Source organism: Mastacembelus armatus, chromosome 9 (genome assembly GCF_900324485.2).
Source record: "Mastacembelus armatus chromosome 9, fMasArm1.2, whole genome shotgun sequence".
In the NCBI taxonomy this organism is placed as follows: Eukaryota; Metazoa; Chordata; class Actinopteri; order Synbranchiformes; family Mastacembelidae; genus Mastacembelus; species Mastacembelus armatus.
This window is the reverse complement of record NC_046641.1, coordinates 17,571,040-17,585,095: the sequence shown is the minus strand read 5'-3', so window position 1 is coordinate 17,585,095 and position 14,056 is coordinate 17,571,040. Positions and strand designations below refer to the sequence as shown.

Below are 14,056 nucleotides of genomic sequence, written 5' to 3'. Positions count from 1 at the left end.
CCCTGATTCAAAACCACTGATCATTATTTTTCTATTAACTAATTTGTTAATTGACTGACTGATTGACAATTTGACCAAGTTTGTGTTTCTGTGCGTGAGTGTGACCTAACCTCATAGCTGGTGACCAGTGCCATCTTCCAAATCAGGTCAGGTGAGGGCACACCAGAGGTCGTACAGGACAGCTGCATGTTGTCTCCCTCCATTACTGTCACTTTGGGTGGGCTCAATGTTGCCATGGGAACCTCTACATACAACCAGGGAGTGGGAAGGAGGAGAAGAAGGGATGGAGGAGGGTATACAGATGGAGAGAGGAGAGTGGGAAGCAAACTTAGAATTCATGGCCAACTCTTGTCTTTTCAGTTGAAACACTAGACACGTAACAACCTCGACAATAAGAGTAGAAGAGCAGGCAAACACACACCCACTACAACACAGAGTGAAAAGAAAGACACACAAAGAAAGACCTCGAATTCAATCTCCACCTATCTCTGTCTCTCTACCAATTTCATTTAAGTACATTCACCCCAATCAAACAGTCAGACAAAGAGACAGAGTTCAAACACTGTGATGGTTACACTGATTACTAGTGCATGTCTTCTGCAGCCCAAGTACTAAATTGATTGGACACAGTCTGAAGTCGATGTCAAAGCAAAGACACTGGTGTGTGTGTGTGTGTGTGTGTGTATGTGTGTATGTGTGTATACATACATTCCTATATTTGTGTGGTCAAATTTTAGTTGAAAACAGTCACTGTGAAGACCTTTTGGCCAGTCCTTACAACTTCAAAGGACTGTTAAGACATGGTTTTAGAGGTTAAGGGTAGAATTACATTTAGTTATAGTGTCCTCACTATAACTATAAAAAGACTACTCTGTGTGTGTGTGGATACACATGGTGTTGACCAGAAGGTGACCTGAGCATGTCCACTGAGACTTAGTCAAAGTCCAGTCTTGTCCCCTGTGCAATAACATTTCTGCTGAAGAAAGGAAATGGAAAACAAGAATGAAATGAAGACAGGATGAGAACAAAAAGATGACACGAAGAGACAAGAACAAAACGAAGCGAGAAGAAATGGGTGTCGACAGCTACTGCAGATAAAGCCGGACAGATTCCTTATTGAAACCCCCCACCACCCCACCACTACAGACAGACACGCACACATTTTTTTCCCCAACCTCTTCTGTTCGTTGGCAGAATGCTTATCACCAGGGCAACCCACTTATCACTACGGCAACCCACTCAATCACCAGGAGATGCACTAAAAACCAGTCATTTCAGTGGTGGCAGGCCAGCTGCCATATCAGAACCACATATCTTAACAGGCTCTCAGTAAATCAGCTTTCGGCTGCCACTACAGGTCACACACACACACACACACACACACACACACACACAGAGACATCTACACAACCCAAGGATTTAGACTAAATCTTCTGCAAATCTCCCTGGTTTTGATTTGACCCAAAACATAATTTACATGTTTCATTTTTTATAACCAGAGTTTGGGACATCACACTATCCATGATAGTGCGATTGTAAAGCTCAAATGTAAGGCTTGAATGTGTTCAGAATCAATAAGTAAGACTGAAAAGGAATTTACTGTAATTATCATGGCACACCAGGCTGTGTCTGTGATTATGTGGAAGGATTTCATTTTTGTGCACTTCAGAGTTTGGCCCAAACTACAGCCCACCTGGAAGCAGTTAGGCCATAGAAAAATACTACTAGTCAAGTGTCTGCAGAGGGTGAGCCAACAACACAGCACTGCCCCAATGCATAACATTCAGAAACCAGGCTAAGTTAAATATGTCTTTGTTGATCAAATGTATTCACTTTTTAGCACAATTATAAAAAGTCATATTTCCACAAATCTTCCAGAAGAATTAAGAAATGTAAAACCTGATATTCTTCTATTTGAGGTGCTACATAACTTCACTCTCTCATTGTAATAATTTAGCAACACTTCGATGTTATTCCGGAAGATGGGGGTGCTTTAATTCCAACAATTATTTCACTCAGATTTTCATTAATACATTTAGTCAAAGTTAGATTAGCTTCCAAATCTACAAGTGACGCACTCAACCCAGGTTATTCATAAGCTTCATGACATGGTGATCCTTTTCTTTGACAGAAATCCTACATTGCCGTGATACATAATTAGAAATCATGCAATGGTAGCAGGAAATCTTTTTTTTTTTTTTTTTGGTACTGTTTCAGTCCAAAGAGCACCCTGTTAAATCTGGAAGAAAAATGGTTTGAAGAACACATCACTTTAGCACAGGTCCTTGACACTCACTGACTTCTTGAATCCAGATTGCCTTCATTCATGTAAAGCATGCACTATGAATGGGCTGTGAATTACAAACACAGCATCAGGAACCTGGCCCAGTGAATAGCTCCTCACAGCTCATATTTAAAAGGAAAACATCCACCGCTCTCTGCACAATACGCCTCAACATACTTCTGTGTCATTGTTGTCAGCTGTTGTTATAGGTCACAATGGGCACGTCCATATTGATGTTCACTTTTATTATGTAATGCTCCAGCTTTTCTTACACAGAGATGTGGTGATTTCTGATGAGAGGCAGAAGCAGAAAAGGGAGAGAGAATCTTTGTCAAAATTTGCATCAGCAAGGGAAAGGAATAATGAGGATGTGCCGGAGAGTCCCTCAAAAAAAGCCATTTCTGAGTTTGTCTCCACATCTGTTGTTCAAGGACAGTGAAGACTGTCACTGACTGACAGTGCATTATAGGAGAAATTCACAAAATAATTTCAGCTCAAATAATTCTAGCGAAACATGGAGGCAGCTTTGAAAACCAGAATCTGTTTTAGATTATTGATTTTTCTGCTTAAAACTACTGTTAGTTAGACTCACACCTGGACTACTGTGAATCTTCCATCAGACTGTAAGGTATTCATTTCCAATCATATATGTCAGTATTGTTCCTGTCTTGTCTATAGCTGTCCTTTTTTGAGAGCTACATTTGAATTACTGTGCCAACTGATATGTTTTCTTGCTCATAACAATCTGAATTCAGTTCAAGACAAGAACATCAACATCAATCAACGTCAATATCAGAAATATTTTTCATGTGATTTAATCAGGTCATCAGTGACTAGCATTGTCACCTCAGAGCAGCTAAGTTCTGGATTCAGCACTGTGCCACCCAGAGCCTTGCAGTGTAGAGTTTTCATGTCCTTGCATGCGTGCAGGTTAGGCTGACTGCTGACTCTAAGCTGCTCGTAGGTATAACAGCGAGCATGAACTTTTGGTTGTGTGTGTGTGGGGTCTGTGGTAGACTGTTGATTTGTCCAGTTCCCTGCTAATTACAATCTTTCTTCCTTTTCCCATAAAGAATGATTATTGTATAGTTTTGACCAGCTATGCTCTTTTGTTTTTGAAGCTATAGTCCCTTTTAAACCCTCTTGAATACTTCTATTAGCAAATCCTCAATCCTAAATGACAGTAGCATGGCCTTAAAAGGAATGCAGTGGACCCAAACTAAGATGAGATGGCGCTAAACATCATGTCCATTACTTTTAACAACCTCATAAAAACATCAGGCTCGTAAAGACATGAATACCAACCTAATCCGTTTCTCTCAGTCTGCACTGTGCTGATCTTCTAACTTCTGGGAGCATTTTAAGTTTACTTATTTGGTGTTTAATATTTTGTTATCTAATGTGACTTGTCTGCTCCGACTCTGAAATTCACAGATTGGTCTGTGTTGCTGTTTACCACTGGGTTCACATATGCAACTGTAAGGTCACACTACACAAAAGGACAGATGAGAGATGAAGAAAAAGACACTTAAACGCATCTGTCTGTGTACAATTAACGAACCGAGAGGAAGGCAGATGAAAACAAAGTGCACCGGAGCTGTGATGTGACCAGCAGAGGTATCGTAATCCACATGCTGTCATTACCACATCACATGGAAAAAAGAGACATCTCTTCTCAGGACAGCTGGTTTCAGTTATTAACATCTCTGTTTTTGGAGCAGTCAGCTAATACTTGTCACCGCAAAGTGTTATGAGTGTGGTCATAGAAAATACCCTATAGTAATTTTACAACTTAAAGAAGAGTTGTCACAGGAAATTAAGCAAGAGTGTATTGTTTATAGGGTTATAAGGTTTCTTTTATTGCGGTAATCAGCTGGATGAGAGCGTTTTAACACCTGCAGCTGTTTGTACCCGAACATTTTTACCGGGTGACACACTTCACTTTGTAATGTTGCACAGGCGTGAGACTGAAGTTGTATGTAAACATGCACTCTTTGGGTAGGGTTTTGTATTGGTCAGCAGAGGGGAGTCTGTGTTTGCCAGCCTTTCTGAGTGGAGCTCCAGCAGTAAACAGTCCATGGAGAGAAACAGAAAGACAGAGACATATGTGGATGGCCGAATAGATCAGTGTCAGCCCGGGGCCATTGCTGGGCATTTCCTTTCCTTTGTGCCTTCTTCATATCTCAGTCAGAAATGTTCAGGCATACAGAAGGACAAACAGCCATGCATGAAGCTGACAGACAGATGGAAAATGAGTAATAAAGTGGGTGAATGATGGCCAGAGAGGGAAAGATGCAAAAAATAGTAAGAAAAAATTACGGTAAAAGCAAAAGACAGTGGCTTGGCCAGACTGAGAGGTCTTCTGCTGTATCACTGTTCGCCCTGGGGCATTATTTGGCATCCCTGCCCCACCATGTCCTCCTCCTCATATGTCACTCTGCTAGGGGGTCCCCCTGCCCACCTCTCCAGAGGCCCAGTTGTGCTAAGGGCAAAAATAGCCTCTGCTAATGGAGATGAGGCAGAGGGGACAGATCAATAAGAATTATCAATGACTTCATTAGCTTCCTGCAACCTAACTTATTGTTTGTGTCAAGTGTGTCAGGACTGCCTTGAGCTATTTTTAACCATGCCATTTCAACAAAAGGGATGCCAAAAACAGATGCAGGTTAATATCACAAATTATTAAACGAAAAATGTGATTACATTTAATTTCAGACCTATAAAGCTTTTCTGACTGCTATTTCTTTTGACTGGAGTTATTCCCCCGAAGTCTGACAATCTGATTTTCATTTATTTACTTTACAGCTCAGGCTGTAAATTATTACTGAATAGCCAGTTCAGCTACTTTAGTACTTATAAACACTACAAATCCAGGCTGATTCTGGACAGGTTTCTCTTTAAAGAATGAACACTGGTCAGCCTCAGACCATCAGAGACAGGTCAAGCTGTAAGCTGACCCTGTTTATAAACTGAAGAGAGTCTAAAATAGAGATTCATGAAAAATTAATGCTGTAGATATAAAGAAGGGAAGCATAAAGTGTCGGTTAACTGCTGACATTTATACATTCAAGCTTGATAAACACTCCCATAAGCAAGTACATTAAAGGTTTGTGGTCTGTGGAAGTTTGTCCTAGAGTTACAGCAAGCTTGCTGGTTAGTTTGACATTACACATGTGCTGTAACTTTATGCACTTTTGCAAGTGTTCTTTGTTCCGAGGTTCTTTGCAATTTAAAACAAAACTGCATAGTTTTCTCCTCAATTTATTACAAATATGTGTAAAATGCCTCGTGTTGCTTACAGAAATGCTGATACAGTGTGTGCAGTGTCCTCACTGAAGCCTGTAGTTCAGTTCACATTTCAGTTTGTATGTTGTACTGATTTCTGCAGTCTCTAGTCAATGCATGACTTATTCTTTGAACAGTTATTCTCATAGGTTTAAAAAGTAAATTTTATTTTCTACAGTGGATTGCCCACACCTCCTCTGAGGACTGACAAAACGTTTAGTAGCTTACACTTGATTTGCACTAGCAACATTTTATAAGGTATAAGGTATACAATAAGCTCTGAACTTAAACACATGGGCATTTATGCAAATGTACACACTCAAAACTATGCATTTCCATAAAAATACATGTGCCAGAGAAAACTATTAGGATCATTCTTTTCCACCGGGTGTTTCAGCATTTTGCACAGTGCTACCACTTGTTAATGTCTTTTCCAGCTCCTTACATTGTGTGTGTGTGCGTGTGTGTGTACTCATATTTCTACCTTTGTAAGCACCATTTTGAGCATAATTGAAATTTTGGCAAAGTTAGGACATTTGACCGGTTCTCACTTTTTCAGACTCCTGTTTAAGGGTTATGACTTGGTTTAGGTTGAGGTAAGGGTTGAGGTTAGACATTTATTATGGTTAAAGTTAGCCTAAGGGTCTAAAGAATGCATTATTCTATAACTGTCCTAATAAAGATAGAAATACAAATTTTAATGTGTGTGTGAGCCCTCACCACAGTTAGGCAGCGTCAGTCTGGACAGCAGTTTGCGTCCTCCTCCGTCCTCAATGCAGTACAGCTCCTGAGTGTCTGCTTCCTCCCCTAACCACAGCTTGATCCACATGTTCTCACAGGAGCAGTGAAGAGGGTTACCTGATAGGATACTACACACACACACACACACACACACACACACACACACACACACACACACAGACACACACACAGACACACAAACACAAGTCAAGAACTATCAAGAACAGAGCAGCACAGTAACTGTAAATTTTAGACAACTATGTGACAAGTGCATCAGCATGCATTAGAAGACACTGTTTACACCAAATACCCTCAATCTTAGCTTAGCATAAAGATGGGAAATGTTGAAACAGCCTGTTGAATGTGTGAACAAAATCTGCCTACTAGCATGTTATGTCTTGTTTGTTTAAACCAGACAAAAAATGTCAAATAAGTGGTTTTATCTGTGACAACTTTTTGGCCAGCTGTATTCCCCATGAGGCTGCGAGGCAGCCATGGGAGAAAGTCACATCCTGAGCTAACAAACTGTTCAGCACATAACAGCCCATAAAATAGCAACTTGTCATTTTTTTCATATATATTAAACACAGTGATTCTGGGAAACTGAGACTGGCTACTTGTTTCCTTGTTTCCACTATTTCTGCTAAGATAAATTAACTGGCTTCTTGTTTAACAATCATATTACCGTAGGATGAATCTTCTCCACCTTGTTGCATGAATCAAAACTTACAAAATAAAAATAATTATATTTTTTGGTTTCAGGGAAAATTTACAACTCAGAGCTTCAAAACATGACATTAGAAGTCTGTAGCTGACATCCCAGATGCTATAGGTCTGTGTTTATCTACAGAGTGTGATGATAACTGGGAGGTAAACCAGAGAGAGAGACAGAAGTAGAGACAGGCACCGAGATGGATAGACTGAGGATCCACTGAACTCACAGATAAGAGATGTTGAGATGTTTGAATATCCTCCAGGACAGTGATGACAGGTTGTTATCTTTCAGATTCCTGGAAATTAAATTGAACATCAGTGACTGAGATTGCATTTGTAATATCACCACAAAATTTTAGGTTGTTCCAGAATCTCAAGGCAGATTTTTATGTGCACCAATAGGCCTGTATTATATTTCTCATTAAAAGTTTTCTCTTCTAAGTGCTCCGACAATTAACCTTAAGTATTACAAGTATCAAACTTTAATTATGGTTATAAGGCCAGTAAGATCAGCTATGAATTTTGTTCAGTGTAAACCCATACTGGACTTATTGTGCTGTATAGTGTTGTTTACTCAGTCTTGCCATATCATGAAATCTATCAGTTTAAAATATAGATAATATGATAAATTATTGAAATTTAAACATAAGCAAAGATTTTAAAAGATTAATTTTAACAGTATTGAGCTCCCGCAAATGAAAGGAATTTCTCACTAAAAGTGATCAATAATGGTCACAGAGTAGGTGTCACATCAAAAGACAGTCCATACTGTTTATATATTACTTACAGGTACTGTAACTTGATGTTGTTCTGAAAGGCCAGCTTCGATACATAAGTTAGCCTGCTGTTGGTCACCGTTCTGTCACAAAAACACACAATATTATTATTTCATTCATTACACTGTATATAGCTCTTATTGTATTATATTATTATATTTCTTGTTGTTATTATTATTATTATTGTCAACTACAACAAAAATCTGACTTCAGCAAAGTCTAAGCAAAAATACATTTCAAAAATCTTGTTTACAACCTGGTCACCCAAATTCTGTTCTTATTATTGATTTCTTCTAAATGCATTATAAAGCATGTCGTTTTAGACAGTGTCACCACATAACCTAAGTTACACAAGTCCAAAATAAGGTCACTTAGGCACAGATTTCATGCGTCTACATTTAACATCTAAAGACTGACATCAGAAGACATTAGCAAAATGATGTAAGTCTATATAATGTGATTATAACTGTGAAAGTAACTGACACAGAGACAGAAGTAATGTTGTCCACACTGAGGGAAACCAATAATCAGCTCATCTGGTTTGTCCTTGTGGTGACATTTAAACAAATGATTACAGCAAAAATTATATTCATCTAAGTTTAATACTGGATTCTCTGAATATCCACATCTACAAAAAGACTCAGTTGCCTTTAATATTCCTTATACAATGCATTACATTGTAACAACCAGGTATACAAAGAGTCTGTGCCCTTCATCAGCCAGGGTTAGGATGTAAGACAATATTATTATATGATATGAAGTTGGTTTAAATGATGTCCTGTGGCTGATTGGTCTTGTCTGGAATGACTGGGAATGAGCAAATGTTTTTCTTTCACCATTTAAAACTTCAACTAACGATTAATGAAAATATATTTAAACTATGAAATAGTATCATTATCAGTACATCAGTGTCAATATTGTTTTAGAAAATATTAAGGCTGCACATGGTGTAATTGCATGTAAAGCATTTGCCAGAAACACAGAGCAGCTGTGGCTGATCTTGGTGCTCCCGCTAGTTTTGCTCCCACTGGCTAATACATATGTGCATCATATGTGCATCATATAACATCCTTTGTATTATCCTGACTAGCAAACGGGCTGCTGTCTGGAAATTAAAAAGGAACTGTGTGTCTACTCAACAAATTATTACATGGAGAGGAAGTGCAGCTTGGTGGACAGTTCTTGTTTAGATTAAAGTCTAAAATGAGACAGAGAAGCATAGCAAAACAGAGTAACTCCAAATGCTCTGGGACACAGCAATAAACATAGCCGGATTTTAAAGCAAAAGACATGGACAATATAGTACTGCCTTAAGCAAAGAGGGGGAATTATCAATAAAAGCAGAGTAAATCAATATGTCTAGTGGACTATAAGGAGCAGAGTATGTATAGCAATACTGTGGAAATGTCAATAAAGTATAGCGACATTATTATTCTACCTACACACCTTAGAATGATGATGATATTTGAGGCAGCATATCTGGCAAACTTCCACAGTGTTTAAAAAAAAATGACATAAAACATCGTGTATAATCGTTTTTTTAGCAAATGTGTTTATTGACAGTAACCCTGAAGTGTTTTCTTGGTAATATAAATCGTGATAGACTCACAGGTTCCTGAGATTCTTGTAGTAGTGCAGGTCTTTGTCGTTGATGGAGGAGAAACTGCTCTGGTTGGCGATGTAACTGTCAAGAGATACAAGTGTGTGTCAGACGGCTCATCTGTTAATGGACGCATGAACAGAAAGATTTCACCGAGACAGGGAACCATAGTGGGGCCGTATAATTAGAGTTCAAAATGAAAAATGAACTCCTAAAGGACAGATCTTATATAATGTTACACATCAGGAGCTGGTAGTTTTTAAAAGTAGAAAAACAGGAACAGCTTCCGCTTCTTTTGCTCAGCTGCAATTGAGCAAAGCACTTGACCTGTTAGTTTTTAAGGGTCAACAGGAGGTGACTGTGGGCAACTCCCTTGCAAGAATGTGTCTAACTGCGTGAACAGGCTCTGATGTACTTTTCAAATATTACAGCTTTGGGATTAGATGTCTGAGAACATTAAACAAAACCTCCCTTTAGAGGGAACAGGCTTTAACAGTCATACAAGGCTTTGTCCTGCAGGAACCCTCAGCATTGCTTGACTAAAGCACAAGGTCATTAAATAATGTTCTGCATGTAAAGCAAAACTATTCTAACAGACTGATTTATCCACAAGATCACTACATGGCAATGGTATTGAAAAGCCAATGCTGATTATTACAAATACATGATGTGCTCTATTTCACCTTTCTTAAATGTGGCGTGATTAATTCATGTATTAATGAATTTTATACTAAAATAATCACATTTAAGTTACACAAGACAAGTGAGGATTAAAAAGACAACATTTAACCCTTAGAAATAGTTTTTAGGGGTGGCCTCTAAAACACTGTGCCACACTGTACACCATTACAACATCTCCAGCTCAAGCGGAGCAGGGGACCTTGTTTTGCATATCTCCTCTCTTCCCTCTTATTTCCTGTCAGATCTCCACCGTCACTGTCAAATTAAGCCAGAATGCCTGAAAATTATCAGTAGTTAAGAAAAAACTGTGTAATTTCTATCAATAAGGAGTAAAATTGTCTGACACTAATAGTTAAGTTTAATTTCTGACAAAAAGTTTTTAAGGTAACAATATCTACATTAAATCACTAATTACAGGTTCAACAATTACAGATATGTGTCTGTCAATCACCAAAGAGGACTGAGCATAGAATGACAGCATGCACACCCATCTCTGATGAACCTTCACCTCATGTCGTCTGAGTGCGGAGGGAGGAGTTAAGTTTACATTTTCTGACATTTTCACAGGTTAAATGTCAGCCAACACCCCCAAAACATGGCCATCTCTATGATGATTGGGATTATCAGTCAAATAAATTGTGTGAATTTTCATTTTGTCCGTATCATCCAGGCATTTAGAAGACCCACACCCACCTGCACTGCTGGAGGACATTGTCTTAGCTGACGGGAAATATGTGCTAACAACAATTATTCATATAGCAGAAATGAATCAGGAACTGTATTTAATTTTTTCTCAGATTTACTGTCACTGAATTCCCTCAAACTGTGTGGTTCTCCGGCAGCTGTCATCAAAACAGACTGTCTCACCAATTAATGCAAACAGGGACATGATAACCTGTCTCCTTGGTTTTCGGCAAGGTCATTTTGAAATTAGATGCTGCACTGTGATCAGTAGTTTCTCTGTTTACATTAGTTCAGCACTGCTTTTCACTAGATTGCTGCTTCATTTAAACAGCTTCTCCAAGGCTTCTCCAAGGCCGCAGATAAAGATTGTTTATCTCTGACAAAAGTCATTATCAACAAGGCCGTTTATCTTTGCCAAGAAAGATATTGCAGCAATTAAATATTTTAATCTCCTGTTTAATTACTCTCAGATAGAAAAGCTTAGACGTGTTTCAGTTCATTTCTAGGCCAAATGAGGTTCTGTGAAATCACAGTGAAGTGGCACAGCACATTTCAAATGTACACTGAGATTTGGGCTTATCTTTCCTCATCCAGCAGCCTGAAGAACAAACTGTTGACAAGATATTTTTTCATCCTAATCGATTTTTTGCTGCTTTTGAAGTTCATTTAAATACACTCAAATAAACCATCTTCGGTAGGGCCTGTGCCAATATTTGGACAGTGGTGCCTACGGAGTGCGTGCCCTTGTCCACATGCGCACGCACGCACGCACACACAAACAAACACACACGGTGGCACACGCATGCACACACACACACACACACACAGGGCTTTGTCTGTCAGAAAAAGACTATCACTTGCTTTCCGTTGATGAGTCTGTTACGCAATGTAGGTGACACATCTGAGCCGAAGCTGCCGAGTAAATAAATGTAACTTTTATTTTAATACGGTACATTTTTGCATTCACCTGAAGTTCACGCAAAAAAAACAACAACAAAGAAAACAGACAAACCCGACAGTCCTGGCTCTTTACGGACCGTGTCTGGCTGGCACTGGGAGGGTGAAGGGTGACATTCCTTTATTTGTAAAGTGCTGGAAATGCTGCCCCTCAGTAAAAACGGGGCGAATTTTTAAGAACATCTCTCCTCTGTATGCCTGTATGTGATGTTTAGAGACACTCACATGTCGGTGATGTTCTCCATCTCTGCCTCGCTCTGCAGGATGGGGAAAGCACTGATACCCCGTTCCGGATCCACGCAGGAGATCCTGGTGCTACTGCAGGAACAAGAAGACGGGCATGCCTCCGCGGACAACCACGGATCTCCAGAGCCCACTGCCACCCCGAGCACCATAACCCACCACCAGCACCAGCACCGCCACGACCCATACCCTGTCCCTGGCGAGAAGAGATCCCCGCTCCCGGGTCTGAAGGCGCTCATCTCGGGTGCCAACTTCAGCTAAAAGGCTTGCTGAACAGCCCCACGGTCCAGCCCAGGTTGGCTAGGATCAGCCCCGGTTCAGCCAATCAAGGAGAGGAAGAAATAAAAGCACAATCCGATGCTGAGGAAGATACAGGCGGCGCAGCTAGAAAACCATCGGCCGAGGCAACGATGACAGACAAGCGAGAAAGGTGTGAGAAAAAATAAAAACCGGATAGTGTGTCGTCCCGTTCCTGTGTGTTCCCTCCAGAATCCCCCGTCAGTCGGTCAGTCAGTCAACATCACACTGCCACACTGACGGGTGTGTGCCAAGGAGGATGTCTCTCTCTCTCTCCCTCTCTCTCTCTCTCTCCCTCTCTCTCTCTCTCTCTCAGCTGACACGCAAACCTCGGGGCCTCCTCGACACAATGTTCTCTGTGTGTGGATGGTTCTCGGTTGGTGGTGGTGGTTGAGTGGGTGGATGTACAATAAAAGACAGTCGAGAAGACAGATCTGCGTGGTGCGCAGGGATGGAGGCTGTAAGGAGAGAGAAGGTAGCATCAAAGCAGATCGTGCATAACTTGATACCTCATTGATCCCCTTTAGGGAACTGCTCCTTGCTGTGTTTGCAGGGACGTCTGGGGGAAAAAGGTCAGGTGCAGAGAAGAGATGCCTTTCTTGCCCAAAGGCACCTCAACAAAGCCTAGATGCTTCGACGCAGCGCTGGATGAATTAGTAATCTATTTTCATTGTCGTACCGCGGGTTTAAGAGTTCACCGGCATTGCCTTGAGTTGTGAATGAGGTGTGGGCGTCCTTGTCTGGCAGGGAAGGAGAGGTGGGGGGTGGACAAAGGTGGAATAGGTTCTTAATTTATCTGGGTGCTGGCAACAGATGTGTCTACTGGCATATAAGGGTCTATCTAGTCTAGTTATCATATTTATTCTCATCACCACTGTAATGGATGGATGGATCTGGTTGTTGTGCTAGGCGTTTAGTATAGCTGACCTGTATACTGTTAAATGAGAAATAAAGCTGAATTAAGGAAGTTAGTGTAACAATTATATTCTTATATTTCCATTTCCCATCAGACGCTGATGGTGCTTCCACTGTAAATACCCAGGACAGGAGGTGGATGTAATGTCTAAAGCAGCACATGAGAAAAAGTGAGAGACCAAGAGAGAAAGGGGGAGCAATCACCAATCATCAAGTCTTTAGCTGGCATGTACTAGACCAAGCATCACCTTATTAAATCGTTAGGCCATATTTCATAATCATATGGGGCTGCTGGCCAAAGCAGACCTGAATCAATAAGCTGTCATCTTAGAGTGGAGGCTCTACAGCTGCATGCCAGTCACTCTGCTGCTATAGAGCCTCGTTCCTAACGCTGGATGTTATGTCTAACACAAGTGTTGAGCTATTGAAGAACAGAGCTACTTCTCCTCAGTCTCTCACCTTGTGTGTGAGAGAAAGCAAATGACAACGTCTCTATCTCTCTCTATCTCTAGCAGCAACAGCCTCAACACATCACACCAGTGAGGGTTGTTCTCCTCACATCTCATCTCGTCTCCTCTTTTCTCCTCTCTCTCCAATGTCCTGTCCCCATTTGCAGTTCTAATATGACGTTTGTGCTGACGCACAGGCAGGGCTGCTGAATAGAGCAGTGTAATTATGGAGCCCTGTCTGTCTCAACCAATCTTGTGGATGCCTGCTTCAGAAATCGGGGTGTGCACATTCTGCGCCGAATAGTGTGGGCTACCAATTACATCACTGTCTCCCAAGCCGAATATTCCAGTTACTCTGTTTTTGATTTTGACAGAGGTTGTAACCTGTGTTAAAGGTCTTTGACGCTTTAAACATGTAATCAGCCCCCTG

At 40.6% G+C, this 14,056-nt stretch overlaps 1 protein-coding gene across 2 annotated transcripts in view; it reads right to left on the bottom strand.

Annotated features, from left to right (window-relative positions):
* ntrk2a (neurotrophic tyrosine kinase, receptor, type 2a) overlaps positions 1 to 12,473 on the bottom strand; it is a 68,570-nt gene extending 56,097 nt beyond the window's left edge. For both annotated transcript variants that reach the window (XM_033325390.1, XM_026322467.1), the window contains exons 1-6: positions 11,948 to 12,473; positions 9,410 to 9,484; positions 7,812 to 7,883; positions 7,252 to 7,320; positions 6,290 to 6,438; positions 111 to 244 (exon numbers count right to left, since the gene is read on the bottom strand). In XM_033325390.1, the coding sequence (XP_033181281.1) occupies positions 111 to 244; positions 6,290 to 6,438; positions 7,252 to 7,320; positions 7,812 to 7,883; positions 9,410 to 9,484; positions 11,948 to 12,204 (756 nt within the window). In that variant the 5' untranslated portion in view covers positions 12,205 to 12,473. The remainder of the gene's footprint in view (positions 1 to 110; positions 245 to 6,289; positions 6,439 to 7,251; positions 7,321 to 7,811; positions 7,884 to 9,409; positions 9,485 to 11,947) is intronic.
* Between the last annotated feature and the right edge of the window lie 1,583 nt (positions 12,474 to 14,056).